At 39.7% G+C, this 19,071-nt stretch overlaps 2 protein-coding genes across 2 annotated transcripts; both read left to right on the top strand.

Moving 5' to 3' along the window:
- Window positions 1–1,165: 1,165 nt before the first annotated feature.
- Window positions 1,166–3,675, top strand: LOC117148327 (ubiquitin-like-specific protease 1D). The gene is made up of 2 exons (XM_033315661.1): window positions 1,166–2,035; window positions 2,225–3,675. Exons 1-2 carry the CDS (start codon window positions 1,474–1,476, stop codon window positions 3,673–3,675), a joined length of 2,013 nt encoding a protein of 670 aa, XP_033171552.1. The 5' UTR covers window positions 1,166–1,473.
- Window positions 3,676–4,411: 736 nt separating this feature from the next.
- Window positions 4,412–7,159, top strand: LOC117147788 (multifunctional protein ADE2). The gene is made up of 5 exons (XM_033314829.1): window positions 4,412–4,633; window positions 5,110–5,313; window positions 5,468–5,612; window positions 5,990–6,102; window positions 6,179–7,159. The coding sequence occupies exons 1-5, from the start codon at window positions 4,612–4,614 to the stop codon at window positions 6,979–6,981; spliced, it is 1,287 nt and encodes a 428-aa protein (XP_033170720.1). The 5' UTR covers window positions 4,412–4,611; the 3' UTR covers window positions 6,982–7,159.
- The last annotated feature ends 11,912 nt before the right edge of the window (window positions 7,160–19,071 follow it).

Raw genomic sequence — 19,071 nt, 5'->3', positions numbered from 1 at the left:
TAGTTAAATATGACATCTTCTATGTAAACGGTTTGGTAAAAGCAAAAAAAAGTTGATATGACTACGACGAAAAATGTAATTTAAAAACGAACTAAAGGAAAACATAGCATAAGTTTTCTTACTTTTTCTCTCTTTACATATCTAAAAACAGAGCAGACTAATTATATAATTTACAGATCCTATTTCAACATTCTTAAATGATATATATAATTAATACATATTTTAAGAGGAAACAACCCGAATAAAAAATATTGAACAAAATCTAAAAAGAGCAACTGAAATGATTAAGGAATGCAAGTTACTACTGCAGCCAGTACAGATAAGACCCTATTTAGTGTAGTATACAGAGGTGGTCAAAAGTATTTACACAACGAGCTTTTTTTTCAATTAGTTGACAATTGAAAAAAAAGCTCGTTGTGTAAATACTTTTGACCACCTCTGTATATAGTAGTAGTAAATTTGTAAGTGTAAAACAAAAGCCATGCTGGCCTCAGTTTATTTCCAGTTCCTCCACATTTATAGAATTCAACTTGGCAAACTTTCTGACAGCTCACAACGTTGTGATTTAAATGCGAGTTTCCGCACTTGGCAACCGATGCAATTGCGAAATGGAGCCCTTTGGCCCGCGGAAAGGAAAAGGTGTGTGTCTGTCAGCGATTCGGCGGGAAATGGTTTTTATTTTTATAGAGACGCTCTTCGCAAAAAACAAACAAACAAAAATATTTTTGTTTACATTTGATTTTCTTATCGCCGCCAAGCGATCCGTGTGGTGAGGAGCTCAATGCTGACGACTAAAAGTCGGACAGGTGGACCCGATGACGGACGCAAAACTATAATTTGATAATGTGTGTACTTGAACTTGCAAAATGTGGAAATAAATACGAGAATAGAGAAATTCAATTTTGAAATTGCCGTACAAGATAATGTTATACCCTTTAAGATATTGTTATATGTTTTTGTTGTTAATACCAGATGTAAGAATACTAATTTTGTAAATGAAAAGCTTAAATGCTTATATCTAGTCAGTTACAATATTATTGATTCTCAAAATTCTCAACTTTCAAATTTCAAGCGGACTATCGATACATATTTCAAGAACGCCCTGTAAAATCCAGACCAATCCGAAACACACATGTATCGATATGAACAGAACTGCGATGGCGATAGCAACTCGCACAGATGATTTTTGGATACAGCACTTGGTACGCCGTTTAAACAAACCATAAAATTGGGAGAAACCTAACTTTTGTGGTATCAAATATCGCATAAATCACACTGGTTGCAAAATGAAAGGAATATAGTGATCGAAGTCACCGTGTAAGGTGACTTTACCCATCCAGTGCAGTGTGCAAGTTGCACATCAAGCCCGAGACTTTGCAATCGTATCCCGAAACTTCAGTTTCAGATGAGCCCATAACGTTCATAACTTTCATAACGTTAAAGTACATATGTTGTGTTGAATCGGCTCCGAAGATGGATTGCAAAGAAGCTATTTCGAAGGAGCAAGCGGTTAGTCGAATCGCCCATAACGACTTCATTATAGTCTCCCGTCAATTGCTGATCAATCGAGCCGACACGGATAAGGACAAACGGAGTGCCAAGATGCTCATTATCTACAACACTGGAACGCAGCACATCGTCACCTTCAAGCTGCCCATCCATGCGTGTACAGTGCAAGAGCTGTTTCTCAAGATGAACCTTCATATCGAGGATAACATCGCGATTGATTGCATGGAGAATGCCGGTGGTATTATCCATTTGGTGGTCTCTGTGGGATTCGCCATCGGTGATACCATTGCCGATACGATTGCCAAGGCGGAGGAGTACTACAAGAAGGTGCATCAGTCCAGGGCGTCCGCTGTTGAAGAGCCACCATCTCGTGCCGTTGTCAAGCCATCGGAGACTTCGGTGGCCAACAATGGTTGCCAGCCAGCTGCAACCAAAGGCAAGAAGCACAAGAAAAAACATTGCGCTCCGGGAGACACCAATGCTGACAAAGTGATATCGTCGTCGAATCAAGACGCCAATACTCCCAAGACCAAGAAACATAAGAAGGGCCATTCTGCAAAGGACAGGAATGGTTATCAACTTGCTGGTGCTCAAGACAAGCCAGGTTCATCTGGCAATAAACAGGGAAATCAAACCCCTACGGGTAACACCTCAACTTCTCCAAAGAGTAATACATCCCAAGTGATATCGTCGGCGGTTCAAGACGACAATGCTCCCAAGACCAAGAAACAGAAGAAGCGCCACTCTGCAGAGGACAGCAATGGTTATCAAGCTGCTGGAGCTCAAGACAAGCCAGGTTCATCTGGCAATAAACAGGGAAATCAAACCCCTACGGGTAACACCTCAACTTCTCCAAAGAAGAGCAATGGTCTCCAGGGCGTGCAACCAGCTGGAGATGCTCTCGCAAGCTCCCAGTCAATCCAGTCGAAGGACCAAGTCGCACATGCCACTGTTAGCAAGAAATCGGAAGAGACAGCTGGTGGATCTCCATCGCGGGTGCAACCGAATGTTGCATCCATACCGGCGCCAGCCGAGAAAGCAACTAGTGACACTATACCCACACCTGCAGAACGCGCAGAGAGGAGTCGCCTGCGCCGGAACCGCAACTGGATACTAAGCAGGGACTTTGACGAAGATGTCATTGTGCTGTTGAGCAGCGAGGATGAGGAGACCACCGCCGCCGACAATGGCCAAACAGAGGGAAGACTCTCCGTCGACGAGAATCCAACGCTTTTCACATATCCGCCCACCGGAACCGGTGGCCTGAGCATCACCATTAAGGACTTTATGTGTCTCAAGGAAGGCTCATATCTGAACGACATAATCATTGATTTTTATCTGCGCTGGCTAAAGAATAACATCATACCAGAGGCTCAGCGCGATAGGACGCACATCTTTAGCTCATTTTTCTACAAGAGATTGACCACAGATACGAGTGCCAACAACAAGAAGACGCCGGTGGCCCAGAGGCGTCACGAAAGGGTAAAGAAGTGGACACGAAACGTGAATATATTCGAGAAGGATTTCATCATAATACCATTCAACGATCAGGCCCATTGGATACTGGCCATCATATGTTTTCCATACCTGACGTCTTCCGTGGTTAACCATGATGTACAGACACCCGGCGAAGACACTCCAATCAAACAGCCATTGATTCTCATCTTCGATTCGTTGGCGGACAGCAAACGCAATCGAGATATGGCCATATTGCGGGATTACCTCAACTTCGAGTACAAGGCAAAGCATCCGAGACAGCGGGCGCGCATCTTCAACAGGGATAATATGCCCGGTCTTATTGTGGAGGTGCCGCAGCAGGAGAATCTCACCGATTGCGGCCTCTATCTGCTGCAGTATGCGGAGCAATTCTTCACGAAACCCATCGTTAACTATAAGCTGCCCATTACGGAGCTGATCGATTGGTTTGACCTGCTCACAGTAACCAAGAAGCGCGAGGATATCGCCAATCTCATCCAGAAGCTGATGAATGAAGGCAATCAGCAGGGCATAACTTTGCCCGTCATAAAGTTTCCCACACTGAATGGCATAATGGTGATGGATGTGGATGACGAGAAGGAATGTGACACGGAGGAAGAGAATCAAACTATAAACCAATATAGTTTTAAAACCAGAGCACCGCCGAAAAGAAGGCATACACTCAAGTAAACCACCTGTGAAGTGGCTGCTTCGGAAAACTATATTTTCACACGGAAGAACTGAAGACGACGGCAACGCAATGCACACACGTTTGGAACACCAGGAGGAGCAAGTGACACGAAGGTGGGTTCACCAGAATTATACGTTTTCTCCCCAAAAGCAAGAAAACGTTCATACACACACACACACACAAGTCACCAAAAAGAGCAGTGCGGCCAACAAGACGATAAAGAGGCTACCTACCAGAGAGAGAGAAAGAGAGACACAGATCAGGATCACAGGATGAGCGGGATAAGCAGCATGAGCAGGATAAGCAGCATGAGCAGGATAAGCGGGAACTGGATGCCAGGAGGTGGAGAATGGCCAAAAATCAAGAAAAGTTCTAAATTTAGAGTCACCAAATTAATAGAAAATATTTTTTTTTGTAAATAGCAAAATAAACGGTCCATAGGCCCAGTAAAAATAAGTCACGCAATAAGCATAGCTTTATAGATTGCCAAAAATGAATTCTACTATACTAAATGGTACTTAAGCGCAGTTATCAGCTATTTGGAAAACTGTAGGGTATTACCAAATCAGCATTATACTCGACTCTAAGCCCACACACACACACACACGCACACGCACACGCACGTTGATCTCTTTGCATTGGTGTTGGGGTTCGGCGATAAGAAAATCGAGCCATAAAGTCGCGCCGGCGATTCTATAGACGCTCAGTTGCTTTGGAGCGATTCTTTGATGCAGACGAACGTCGGAGTTTGCGGATTGTAATAAAAGAGCAAGCACAGAGAGAGCGAAAAAGACAGAGAGAGCGATAGAGCGAGAGCGAGTGGGAAGGCACAGCGAATTTCGAGCATAAAGCAAAGCCCGCAACACGTGAAACAGCCAGCCAATTGGTTTCAATTTCGATTCTGAAAGTCGAGCGACAAGAACGTGCGATTCGAGATGTCCACCACAACCACATCCAGTAAGTTAAGCCATCGCCAAGGTTTGCCCGAAACCATAAACTATAAACTTCATGACGTAAATATTACCAAAAATCGCATCTATCCGATTTTTCATAAATAAGACAAGTTTAATGTGATGAAAGGCAAATCAGTTGTTTATGTTTTTCGGCCAGCCTTGGATTTATTTACACAGTTATTCGGGTTTCCTAAAAAAACAACTTGAGCAACGGAAAATTTTCCTGGTTCTGTTAATCAAGAAAGTATAATGTACTATCATCTTTCAATGATGTTTTTCGAGCTGTCTGCTGTAAACAAGAAGTCTGGCTTTCCATTGTTGAAATCAAGATAATAGTGGAATTCGTAAACAAGGTGTCTTTCCATCCCTTAAATCAGAATCATATATATATTGATGTCTTATATTGGTGTCTTTCCATTCCTTAAATCAGAATCATATATATATTGATGGTAAATGCAACTGCAACTTGAATTTCCACAGTTGAGGGCTACAAGCTCGGCAAGGTCATCATCGAGGGCAAGACCAAGCAGGTGTACGATCTGCCGGAGCAGCCGGGATTGTGCCTGCTCCTCAGCAAGGATCGCATCACCGCCGGCGATGGTGTCAAAGCTCACGATCTGGCCGGCAAAGCGGAGATCTCCAATACCACCAACGGCCAGGTCTTCAGGCTGCTCAACGAGGCAGGTGAGTGGAATGGCTTTCAACTTTATTGAAAACTAATATACAAAATGCAGACGATGGAATGTACATTACCAATTATACGTAACTCACTCTTTTTGTTGCATAAGATGCATAACTAGATTGATCAATTAATTAATGAATGCTTTTCAATCCGCAGGCATTCGCACCGCCTATGTGAAACAGTGCGGCGCCAAGGCCTTCATCGCCCGCAAATGCCAGATGCTACCCATTGAGTGGGTGACCCGCCGCCTGGCCACCGGTTCGTTTCTCAAGCGCAATGTCGGAGTGCCCGAGGGCTACAGGTTGGTAATGGTAAACAGCCACTTGCTGGCTGGGGTTATCACCCCATTCGATTCGTTGCGATCTCTGTGTTATCTGTGTCCGCTTGCGGTAAACAAATTCAAATGCAATCGATGCACTGCAGCAGGGTCAACAATCGCTGATAAGCGCTGTACACTCGTTGGTGCCCTCAAAGCCATCGAAATCTGTAATTCAAGTCAAGATTTTCGTTTCATTTGATGTCATTCCAAGGCAATAGCTCTTTTTTATGGCTTTGATTGCCAACTAGTCCGCCTCTTTGAGTTATTGTAAGCTAGTTACTAGTAGTAGCACAAAATGTCACTAGAGATTTAATTTATTCATTACAAATTATTAAAAAAATTACATTTGCATTGCTCAGGTTCTCGCCGCCCAAGCAGGAGACGTTCTTCAAGGACGATGCCAACCACGATCCCCAGTGGAGCGAGGAGCAGATTATCTCGGCCAAATTCGAGCTGAATGGCCTGGTGATCGGTGGGTACTTGCACCTACACGTTTACATATACAAATCTAAACCTGGCAACTGTTTTTTTTTTCTCCCAAAAACTAGGCCAAGATGAGGTGGACATTATGCGTAGAACCACACTGCTGGTCTTCGAGATTCTCGAGAGGGCGTGGCAGACCAAGAACTGCGCCCTGATCGACATGAAAGTGGAGTTCGGTATCTGCGCCGATGGCAACATTGTGCTGGCCGACATCATTGATTCCGATTCGTGGCGTTTGTGGCCAGCGGGTGACAAGCGTTTGATGGTCGACAAGCAGGTGTATCGCAATCTGGCAGCGGTGACTGCCAGCGATTTGGATACGGTGAAGAGGAACTTCATTTGGGTGGCCGAACAACTGGTTGATATTGTGCCCAAGAAGGATCATCTGGTTGTCGTTCTGATGGGCAGTGCCTCCGATATATCGCACAGCGAGAAGATAGCCACCAGCTGTCGATCCCTTGGCCTCAATGTGGAACTCCGCGTGAGTTCCGCCCACAAGGGACCGGAGGAAACCCTGCGCATTGTCCGCGAATACGAATCGGTGATGAGCAACCTGATCTTTGTGGCCGTAGCCGGGCGATCCAATGGACTGGGTCCAGTCGTTTCCGGCAGCACCAACTATCCGGTGATCAATTGTCCGCCCGTCAAATCGGACAACATGCAGGTGGACGTGTGGTCCAGCTTGAATCTGCCATCGGGCCTGGGCTGTGCCACAGTCCTATATCCAGAGGCAGCTGCTCTGCATGCGGCCACCATTCTGGGGCTGGGCAACTTCATGGTCTGGTCGAAATTGCGTGTCAAGGCGCTCAACAACTTTATCACTCTCAAGAAGGCCGACAAGGAGTTGCGCGGCGTGCGAAATGCTTAGTTGTGCCAACTGCTGGGTGATCACCTAGAGATGTCAGCATTGGATATCAACCAGGAGGCCATATAGAGAATCCTCACCTGATCATTGCCGTTCGGCGATCATCCAGGGATCCCATAAAGGTCATCATCAGATCCCATTCTTTGTTAATTCTTCTTTTCTCCTTATTTTTTTTGTATACCAAACATTTTTTTATTTTTTATTAGTATTAGGAAAGCATGACTTCAACGTTCTTGACAGGTTACGAACTCGAAATAACAAAAAATAAAAATTACATTTTAAATGTTACGCATTTTGAGCTTAATTATTTGTAATTGTAATGGTGCGCTAAACGTAAAAGAAATATAGCTTGGATTACGTAATTGTCAATACATTTCTCAATTTTCCTACTAAAAATAATCCGTTTTTTTGCCACAGCTTTAAAAATAATTGTCTGAATATGGGATGGCATATCTCGTCGAGCTCGTGATTAAATTTCCAATCAAACTGTGTCCGAAAATTATAATTCTATTTTTTTGCCATTTTTTGCAAATTTTAATGATGTTACCCCTGACAAAAAATGCAAAAATTGACCCAAAAATTTATTTTTCTAAATTCTTCAAAAACTGATAGGGATAGTTAGCACTGGTAATAAGCTGCTCAAAACAGTAATTTTTTCAACTATATAACCGTTTTTAGCTAAGTTATGACTAAAATTCCGTTTATAAAATCACGTTTTTGGCAAATTCCGTTTTTTCGCATTTCGGTCAATAAATAATCCGTTTTTTTGCCACAACTTTAAAAAAAATTACCTGAATATGGAATGTCATACCTCGTTGAGCTCGCAATTAAATTTCCAATCAAACTGTGTTCAAAAATGGGAAATTTATTTTTTTGCCATTTTTTGCAAATTTTGATGATGTTACCCCTTACAAAAAATGCAAAAAATTAACCCAAAAATTAATTTTTCTAAATTCTTTAAAAACTGATAGGGATAGTTAGTACTGGTAATAAGCTGCTCAAAACAGTCATTTTTTCAACTATATGACCGTTTTTAGCTAAGTTATGACTAAAATTCCGTCTATAAAATCACGTTTTTGGCAAAACCCGTTTTTTCGAATTTTGGTCAATAAATAATCCGTTTTTTTGCCACAACTTTAAAAATAATTACCTGAATATGGAATGTCATACCTCGTTGAGCTCGCAATTAAATTTCCAATCAAACTGTGTTCAAAAATGGGAAATTTATTTTTTCGCCATTTTTTGCAAATTTTGATGATGTTACCCCTTACAAAAAATGCGAAAATTTAGCCAAAAATAAATTTTTCTAAATTCTTCAAAAAGTGATAGGGATCGTTAGCATTGGTAAATAGCTGCTTAAAACAGTCATTCTTTTAACTTTGTGACCATTTTTAGCCAAGTTAAGACGAAATCTGCATTCGTTACCTAGCCAATTTCCCAACTGACATCCTTTCATTAAATATTCAAACGTAATTTTGAATACTTGTTGGTTTTTTTTTCAAATAGATTTAGTTGGAATTTAGAACTAAGTTTTTGTTTAGTTTGCAAATTTTTAGTTCAAACTAATTGATAGCATACTCTTGGGCTGAGACGATGACGATTTGAATGACTAAGCTGTTGCACTTTTTAAACGTGATTATTGTCTATATTAACCAATTGAAAAAACCGGCAAAAGCTTACCACAATTAGCCATGTGTATGGTTTATATATTAAAATAGCATCTATGATGCGTAAAAAATGTGTGACACAGCACGTTAGTGGAACAGAAAAATAGTAGGACTAATTTCCAAAAATTGTAAATAAAACACTTATTTATCAAATGCAAACCAAGAGCTTTATTTTAATTATTTTAGTTAAGCTTCAATGTCTTGAAAAATGTACAATAATAAAACTAGGTAAATATTTTATGTACATTAAATAAAAGTAATTTAAAAAAATAATGAAAAAATAAAGTAAGTGTATCAAAATACAAACCAATTTGGTTATTCAAATAAAAATGCTAATGATAGTAAACTACTAATGGTGTTGAACCTACAATACATGTATGTATATATATACATACATACATATATGCTGCTTTCGAAAATCATATGGCTACCTTGTGGTGTAGGGGATTGAGAGGCGGGGAGTACCGAGACCGGGAAAATATGTGCTAAAGTGCGCCGGCCACCGCAGGTCAATTAATCATACTTTAGTGTTTAGCAGACAACACCACAAAAATACAAACACAAGCACAAACACAAACGCAAACAACGAAGCACAATTCATAATAATAACAATAATTTAGCATAAGAGTGGCGGGACGGGCGAAGGGTGCGAGTGAGACGGCGAATGTACACATTAAAAGTCAGGGTCAAAGTGTGGCCATTGTGTGTTTGCCTCTCCCTCTGGCGCACCAACCGAAACGCCACACCTCCCCCTCCCTCACAAACACACACAAGTGTCTGCTGTTGTTGGAAACAACAATAAGCAATAAGAAATATGAATGGCAAAGCAAATGTAACAAAATGTTGAGAAAACTAAGGAGAACACAAAAAAGACAAGAGCTTGGTTCATAAGAAAATACCCTGCAATTCAATGAAGCTTTTGTGATATTATAGCCAAATGAGATTAACATTCAGATTAAAAACTATATATCTTAATATGTATATGTATTTAAAGTTTTTAAGCGAATGCAAGCAATTAGTATATACAGCACATATTTATAAAAAAAAAAGGTTTTTAGGGTCAAAATGTTGCCTAAAAACGCTTGTTTAACAAGACGAAAAATTATCAAAATAGAACAATTTTTTTTATAAAATATAAAGCTAGCAAAAAATTACTTAGGCGGGAACCTAACCTCAATTTGAGTGCCAGTACTAAGAGGTTCAGTTCTATTAACTATGCAAATTGAACCCGTGTCCATATTCGAGCATGCCCTTTTCTTTTGCGGCTAAAATGAGTAACTGCGACGTTGGGGTCCCAGCTACAACAAAAGCAAATGCAAAAACAACTACAACTGCAAATACAACGACAACAATGGCCGGCAATTGTTTTGCGGCGTCGCCTCTGCCGCTGCCTCTGCCGCTGCTGCTGCCTCTGCCGCTGCCTCTGTCGCTGCTTTGCCGACGTCAATGACGCAGCGCTATGTTTGCGGTGGCTATTGCTATTGTGGCATCCGTCTGCCCCCACCCCCTCTCAAAACCGACCCACGCCAGCCGCAATTGGTTTCTTTGTTGTATTCCTTGTTTTCTGTTTGCCGATTCGGTTTTCTTCTTTCTTTCTTTTTTTTGTTTTTGCGAATAAAAACTGTTTTGTTACAAGCGCGAATGCCGCGATCGCAGTCGATCGCTCTACACGTTTTCATTATAATTTTACTGTCTCACCTCTCGCTCCCACCCGCTGCCATCATCCTCTCACTCTGCCGGCTACAGGCCACATTCATTTAATTAGAAATTTGTTCTTAAATATGCATATTCTATACTCAAAACGATATTTTACCGAACAGGTACCTAAAGGTGTACTACCATCCAGTTTCCAAAAATAAACATTCTTCAACATTAACATAATAACTTATGTAAAAATCCTACAATATAAGTTCGTTTTTGCGAGGCCCTGCTGTACCCATTTGGCGAGGCAACTCTTTCAACTTGTTGCTAAAAATATGCAAGACAGTAAAAGGAAACCGGTTTCCCCCCGTCCCGCTCACACGCACATGTACGTACTGTATGTATGTATGTGTGGATATGGCTATATAACTGGTTGTTGCTGGGTGCCGAGCCACTGACCGAATGGTTTGATGCGGGGGGGTTGGAGCGAAGTCGAACTGGAACTGTGACTTGATTATTCAGTCGGCACAAGAAGCAAACCGATCGGTGCACACACAAAGCCACAGTAAAATGGCAAAAACAACATTGTTAACCAACCACATGCAAAACACCAACACGTAATACAAGATCGTAAAGCGGTTTCTACATACATACATACATATGTACATAGTATGTGCGAAAAGGGCAGGGGGAACGTGCGCAGGGGGCTGAGGATGGGGCAGCATCGATTACGCGCGCAAAACCGGCAAGCCGATGAAACTGTGGACACCGCACTAAAGGTCACATCAATACATGGAAGTGGTTAAGATTTCTTCTCTTTTTTTAATTTAGTTTTATGGTAAGTTTAAAACAATGCACAAACATATGCACAAATATTCTATAGATCATATTTGGTTTTGAAAATTTGTACTAACTTTTGAAAGAGTCACTTGGCTGGTGTTCACTGTACTGCATTGTGGTTGTAACCGTCGATTGTTGTTCTAGTTGTCGTTTTTTTTTATTATTGTTGTTGCTTTTGTTGTCACCGCAAGTTGCGCTACTTTGCGCTTATTCGGCTTCTCCTCTTCTTCTCCTCTTCTTCTTCTCCTTTCTTTCTCCTTCTCTTTTTTCTTTATTTATTTGTTTCATTTCTTCTCTGCCCTTCCCTTCCCATCTCATGCTTTTCGCTTCTCTCTGGCAATGTCACCCACCAGAACAGCCAGTTGTTGTAGATTCAGGTTAGGTTTATTGCTCTGCCTCCTCTTTCTCCCGCGGAATTCTTCCACCCCCCCTCCCCATTCCAACAATCTTGGTTGATATGGCTTAACTGTGAATTGGGCGCGCGGCGAACAAAGATCACATCAACTTAAACTGTTGGTGAAAATGGTTGGTGGGGGGAGCGAGCGAGAGAGGAAGAGAGAGAGTGAGTGAGAGAGGGAGAGGTTAAAACGGGAGGTAGGACAAGTGATAAGCCGAAATAAAAAAAGAAAACGCGCGCGATAATAAAAAATCTAAATAAAAACACATCAACAAAAATTAACAACAACACTCGAAACGAACTGACATGTGTATTTAAGTGTGGGGGATCTGGGGGAAATACGAGGGGCTATAAATAGGAAATGGGGGCAGAACGGGGCAGCTTGATGTAGCGAGAGGGGGGAGGGGGGTGTCATGACAACTTTGGGGGCGAATGATCGCATCCACTGCGGTTGGGGGAATCACGTTTCCATCTTATCTACATACACATGTATGTATGTGTGTACTTCTATGGAAGCTGTCACCGAATGCAAACAATTTATTTATTTATTGTAGCCCACTTAAATTGGGTCCTTTAATTTCGCTAACTACCATGATTTTAATTCAATATCTCAGTTTCTTCACTTAATAAATATAAAAAAATATCTCAGATAGTTTCAACAGCTTAGGACTTTAAAACAACAAGCCGTTTGGTTTCTAATGACAACACTTACAATAGGCAAATACAATGGGTAAGCAACAAATGTAAATGAATCCATCTAATAATTAAATAATATGTACATTTTTAAAACTTTTCTTTTGAGTTGAATCTGAACCTTCAACAAATAGCTTACGTTATTTCGCCTCCTGTCATGAGAACCAAAAAATCGAAGGGTTTTCGGTGGGGGGAGATGAGGATAAGAGACATGTCAGTTTTGCAGAGTGACGTCAAACACTCCGTTCGGCAAGGAACCACCCCCTTTTTCCAACTTGAGACCTTGAACTTATCAATTCGAGACAAACACAGATATCAAACAATGGATGAATATGGTAGGAATGCTAGTAATGCTGTTGGGTTTAAATTGTTATTATTACAGAAATAAAGAACTATGTAAATATTTTGTTACTTCTTAATTGAATTATATGTGCATTCAGCTTACTTTAAGTTAATAACTGAAACAAGAAACATGCCCTACCTAAATCACTCACGTTATTTTGACACTCCCATGTGGTTACGAACCCAAAATAGATGATGAAAGGGGTCAAGAGGGGGGATATATTGGATTCCCATGGGATGTTATCCAGATTCACAGCGTGCAGGGTAATAAGTGGAAGGGAATAACTGGCAGGTAAAGGAAATAAAAAAAAAAATTAAAAAAAACTTTTAGCACGTGGTGCACCCTGCTGATGTTCGCTGAATCTTAAGCGGATTATGAGACGTTAACCCCCTCCAGCTCCTACCCCTTCCCACAACCCGCCACGTTGATTGACCCAGCTACCTTATAAACACTACAAGAATTTAGATCCCCCCCAAAGACCACGAAGTTCTTTGCCACAAGTCTCCCAATTTTTTTTGCATGTCCAGCTTCGGGTTACGCCAGAATTCTACGCCATAAGCACCGCCCCCACCCCGCCCATTCGCAATCCCATTCCAAGCGCAGAAACCAAACCCAAAAGGAAACCCAAACCCCTAAGAATTTCGCAGTTTATGCTGCGTATGCTTTCATTTTATTTCGCCTTTCATATTATTATTCTTGTTATTCTTATTTCAGACCCTTGCTGGCAACCCAGCTGCACTGTGACAAAAAGTTTGCTATTGCTATGCGAAATTATTATTGTGCACAGCTCAGAGGTATGCACTATTTTTTTTATTTTCTTTAAATATCGAAAATGTTTAAAATGTGATTGTTAGCAATTGTTTCATGGGCCACTTAAGTTCGTTTTAATTACAAGACATTTTTCTTTCGGTGTACCTGCTGCTTTATTTATTTGTACGCTTTCGTTTGGTTTTTCGTTTCGCATGTTGCCCTCTCTCTTGCACGCATCAGACTCGCGTCTCAGTCGCTTGTCCCTCTTCATCATCATCATCTTATTCCTCTTCGCGTGTGTGTGTGTGTGTGCTTAAGTTGAATGTGCCGGTTTGTTCTGTTGACTTGTTGTTGCTGTCGTTGTTGTTGTTGACGTTGGTCGTGTCATGTTAACTGGTGAGCTCTCCCTCTCTCGCTCTCTCTTGCCCCTTTTACGTCTGCGCTAGTTATTTGGTATGCTGTTGTGCTTCTTCTTGCTCTTCCACTTCTGCTTCATCTTCGCATTCACAAACATACACACATACATACATGCAAACATACAGACAACTACGCAAACAACGTCAAGACAAAGACACTAGAATAACAAGATGCGTAACGGCCATACATTCGTTTGGCACTATGCAGCCACTTTTTTGGTGAAGGCCAAATTTGCTCTCTTTCCGCTCGCTCACTTTGAGAGCGTAAGAAATATAAAAATAGAATTTGCTTGCTTGCGTGAGTAAAAACAAGAGACGAGAACGCGTATATGTGTGCGTGCTGTGCTAGAAGACGATTTTCGGGCCGAAATCAATTCTGATCGAAGAAACGAATTTACATATTTGGAGTTGTGGCCAATTTCGTAGCAATATGATGAAATAAAATAAAAATTCCCTGACTATTATAATAATTATTATAATAATAATTAAAGCAAATACAAAGGAAATTATTATAACTACTGTAATTTTAAACATAAATTTTCCAAAAAGAAGACATAACATTGAGAAATAAATATTTCATAAAAATAATAATTATTTTTTAATTTCATAAAAAAATAATAATTTAATTAATAAATAATAAAAATAATAATTTTATTAATAAATAATAAAAATAATAATATTTCATAATAATATTTCATAAAAAATAATAATACGTAGTAGAAAATAAAAATTAATAAAATAAATAAAAATATGAAAACAGTTCGTTGCAAAAGTCATATCGTCAGGCACGAAGTGCGGACACAAGCACTCAACAATCATTGCCTTATTAATTTTTCTCACGCCGCAAGCTGAATACCCTAATGACAAGTATTCTAATATAAAGTCATTTTCGAAATTTATTTTGTGATGTACATAGATTCGTCTATTACTATTTCTAAGCTTTATTTAAATAATAATAACGTTGAGGCAATACAAAACAAGAATTTTTCGCATGGTGCCAATTGATAAAAAATAATATAGATTTAAAGTCAACGAACTTCTAAGGTAAAGGGCATATTTTGTCAAATTTACAATACATGAGCATACGTGTGCACACATACAGTTGTATGCTATCACTGTATGCGTAGAAAAGAGCTGTTTGCTGTAGCGCTCTCCGCTCTTTCTCTCTCGAACAAAAACTCAAGAGAGCCTGGAGCCACCTCTAGAGCCACGGCCAAAAAATCGCGTGCCAAAAATTTGTATGGCCGTTACGCATCTTGTTATTCTAGTGTCTTTGGTCAAGACAATGCGCAGTAGATAACAAATAGCCCTCTCCCGCTCACCATAGCCATCTCTCCCTCCCGCTCAGTCATACGAATGTATATATATGCACATACATATATTAATTACGTGAGTCTGTTTGTATCTATGGCAACACAGCGTGAGATATATAATATGAACAAATGTATGTATGTATGCAATGAATATATGTGCAATGTGTGTGAGTGTGCGGTCTTATGCAGACAGCTGCTTTGTGTGTCAAATTGTAGCGAAAAAAATTGTGTTTTTTTGTGTACCAACGCGAAGAGGAAGAGATCGAGTGATGGCGTGGGACGTGGTGAAGAAGAAGAGAAGAGCGTGCAAGAAGAAGAAGCAACCAAGCGGTAAACTGAAACCCAGTGGCGAATTTGGCAAGACATCTGATTATTGGTATATGAAATTTGCTGAATATTTAATGCATTTTGGTGTGAATAATTTCACACATAGCAAATTCAAGCATTTTAGTCAGATTTTCCATAAAATGTTAATAAAATTACAATATTGTTATACAAGCGAGAAAAAGTGCTAGGCATAAAATGTTTACAGGAACATCTAATGGATTAACATAATTCAAAATTTGATTTACAGAACTCATCAAATTGGTCACAGGGGTACCTGTTTTTTTTGCAAACCGCTCTTGCTCTTTGCTCCCTCTTCTAGTGAACCAGTTACTGTTGCACAGTGGAACAGTGTTTACCTATATCGAGGTGTAGCTTACCAATATATTTATTATATAATTAATCAATTGTGAACACATTTTATTTAGATTATTTTCGCTGAAGCGGCATCTTCAGTAATTAATTTTAATATTTATTTTTAATGATGAGATTAAGCATATGCAAATACATTCGTATATTAATAAAAAAGCTTACTATAGAATGTCTTAAAATACTATAGACTTAAATGAATAGGAAATAGATGATGGGTCACAGTAATAATGATTGACATGCGCAAGTTGTCCCACTGTGCACTGTTGCCGTGCGGGGCTGCGCAAAAACAACACTGGACACTCTCTGACGCACTGGCTCTCTCACTTAACCACCTCACTCGCCATCTGACCGTCTCACTCACGCGTGCGACATTGCTTACTGTTTGTTTTTGTGTCTGCCGGCGTCGCTCTCTGGCGACTGCGCGTTTGCGGTGCCGCGTTGCCAAACTTCACTCGGCTCCGCTGTGTTAGTGCGAGTATGTGTGTGTTTTATATCAGAAATTTCCATTTAATTTTTTTATTTAGGTTTCCTTTTTTGCGTACCCGTACCTGTGTGTCTGTGCCTCTGTGTGTTTATTGGTATATAATTTCATGTGTGTGTGTATGTTAGTTACACTTTCAGCTGCTGTTTCCAAGCTTTTTTCTTGCTACTTCTTTTATTTTTACTTTGTTTTGGTTGTGTGTTTTTTCGGTTTCTACGTCACACCTTTTTTCGAGCAAACGAAAAGAAAGAGCAGGAGGGAGAATGAGAGTGAGAGAGAGAGCGGGTAAATTACTGCATAGGCCTGCGAAAAATTGGCAGCAAAATCTCAGACGAGGGTTGTTTTATTTTATTTCATTTATTTTTCCACATTTTTTGTCGACTTTTTCGCATAGCCACAGGTGTCGTTGCGCAGTCGACGTCGACGCAGGCAGAGCAGAGCGAGTGACTGTCAATCCGTCAGGTTCAGCGCTCAAAAAAAGAGAAAAAAATAGTTAAATAAACAGCAGCAAAATTTGTACGCAAAAAAAATACTTTGCACCTTTGTGCAAATTATTTTGTCGTCAAAAAGTTAACCTCAAAATTCAGACTGCGCCTGTTGAACGTGACTCACTGGCCCAAAACTTCTATGGCCCTTTTTCATTACTTTGGGCAGAAAACCCAACAAAAAAATATATGTTTGTATATTTTATAAATATTTACCAAAGTTATTATGCGTATATTACAGTTGAAAAAACTTGATACGCATGTACATAAATATGTATATACATACATACAGAGGTGGTCAAAAGTATTTACACAACGAGCTTTTTTTTCAATTGTCAACTAATTGAAAAAAAAGCTCGTTGTGTAAATACTTTTGACCACCTCTGTATATAACCGCAACAATGAAAACTGAAAAAAAACAGTACAATAATGATGCCCAACAAAATCTCATTTAATTGTTAATCAATTCATTTGTTAATGAGGAAACATTTTTCTTAGCCTTATCGAACGATTTCACTTGTTCTAACTTATATAACTTAATATACATACATACATAGATATGTATGGTACATTCATGCATGTTTATGTATGTTTCACTTAGTCTAGATGCACCAGCTGATTAAAATCGAAACAACTTGTTTATTTATTAAAGCAAGAAAAAAAAAAATAATGACGCATTGTTGGACTTATTTAGCTTAAATATATTACAAGAAAAAACAAAAACAATTTCATGTGGTTTTTCTTAAGAAATATATTTTTGGCATCACAAACGTAATGATATTTATTCATTTAAAATGTATTAAGTTATGAAACTAAAAAGCATCTCTTGATGAAAAAGTGATGTGAACTTAATGTTTCTTATTTATGTGTTATTTGCTTATTTGTATGTAGTTTATGTGTGCGTGTGTGTGCACTCAAACAAACTTTGCTCCCTACACTTGACCTTGTTTTGCCATTTTCATTTTGTGCCACAAACACACACACACGCACACACACACACAGAGAGAGATGGGGATGGATTAATGCGGTTGACTACGACCAAAAACTGTTTGCCGTAGGAAGTTGGTGACTAAGGGGTGTGGTGGGATAGGTAAAGGAGTGGGTGGGGGGGGCTTTAGTAAAGGAGGCAAAATGTCAAAACCAAAGACGCTGAGAAAGGCAAATGGCGACACACAAACACACACATGCACACACGCATACACTCACACACAAAGGACATCAAAACTTTCAAACATGCGAATTTCCCAGAAACTACAAGTTTCATTTTTTCATGCACTTCGCAAAAACTCGATGTACTTTAGCATATTTTCATATAAGCATGAATGAACATTAAATTAATTATTGCAGATTTAAGCGATTATCAATCCTAAGTATATAAGATTGTTTGAAGAGCATTGCAAAACTTGTATACCTTGACAAACGTACACGCTTTTTTTTCAAGTGCATGCGAATGGGTGGGAATAAGGAGGCTAAATAACTGGGGACAGTAATTTGGCTAAATTTTGTTATTTTTTTCCCCGAAACGGCTAAATGCCGGCTACAACAACAACTGTAACGACATCAGAAGCGAAAATCCCAAAAATAAAGTGGAGGAAAGGAAAAAAATCCAGAAAAGAAACCCCAACGGCAAAGTGGCTACACAGTGCGAAAAATTCTTTTAGTGATTCACCAGTGAAAACTTAGTGAATATACCCTTTCCCTATTTTTCCGCCCTTTTGACATTTACCATCTTACTGGCGAAAACAGAGAATCATAAAGCGAATCATAAAGAAAATCAAAAGAAAATAGAACCGACTTAACCAAAAAATACACCGAAAGATATTTCTCAGTATATGTATTTTAATTAGTTTTCTATAAATAAAACATTTTGCAACTAATGTGAAGAGAAATCTTCTTTTGCTAAATGAGCTTTATTGATTTATAACATATTGATATTATTTTTACTCTAAGAGCTACCCATTTTTTTTGGCTGTGTAACGATAATAGAGCAATGAGTGAAAGGGCAAGACAGTGCGAGAGGGCGCGATAGATTGCGAGAAAGAGAGGGTGGCCAGTATAACGGCAATGGCAATGCCAACAAATTAAAGTTACTAAAGCAAAGGAAGCGGCAAAAAAGATGAAATGAGTGTTTGAGTGAGGGGAAAGAGAGGAGAAGGAGCGAAGAAGGAAGAGAGAACACAAAAAATCAGCGAAAAGGGAAGAAGGCGCAGAAGCAGATGAAGCAGTAGAAGAAAGAAGGCAGGCTGAAAAACAAGATGTGCAAATTTAAAATGAATAACAACCGGTTCCTTTATTTGCTTTCATCCTTTTTGTTTTGCCCTTTTCTTCTCCTTCCCCTTTGCACCGCATTTTCGCTTTGCTTTACATTTGC

Source organism: Drosophila mauritiana, chromosome X (assembly GCF_004382145.1).
Source record: "Drosophila mauritiana strain mau12 chromosome X, ASM438214v1, whole genome shotgun sequence".
NCBI classification, from domain to species: domain Eukaryota; kingdom Metazoa; phylum Arthropoda; class Insecta; order Diptera; family Drosophilidae; genus Drosophila; species Drosophila mauritiana.
The sequence above is the reverse complement of the archived record's forward strand: the minus strand, read 5'-3'. Positions and strand labels throughout refer to the sequence as shown.

Coding starts and splice junctions, on each gene's coding strand:
- LOC117148327 (XM_033315661.1), top strand. CDS start 1,474: ATGGATTGCAAAGAAGCTATTTCGAAGGAGCAAGCGGTTAGTCGAATC. Junction 2,036..2,224: donor TCAAGACGCCAATACTCCCA/AGACCAAGAAAC, acceptor ACGACAATGCTC/CCAAGACCAAGAAACAGAAG.
- LOC117147788 (XM_033314829.1), top strand. CDS start 4,612: ATGTCCACCACAACCACATCCA. Junction 4,634..5,109: donor GTCCACCACAACCACATCCA/GTAAGTTAAGCC, acceptor GAATTTCCACAG/TTGAGGGCTACAAGCTCGGC. Junction 6,103..6,178: donor GCTGAATGGCCTGGTGATCG/GTGGGTACTTGC, acceptor CCCAAAAACTAG/GCCAAGATGAGGTGGACATT.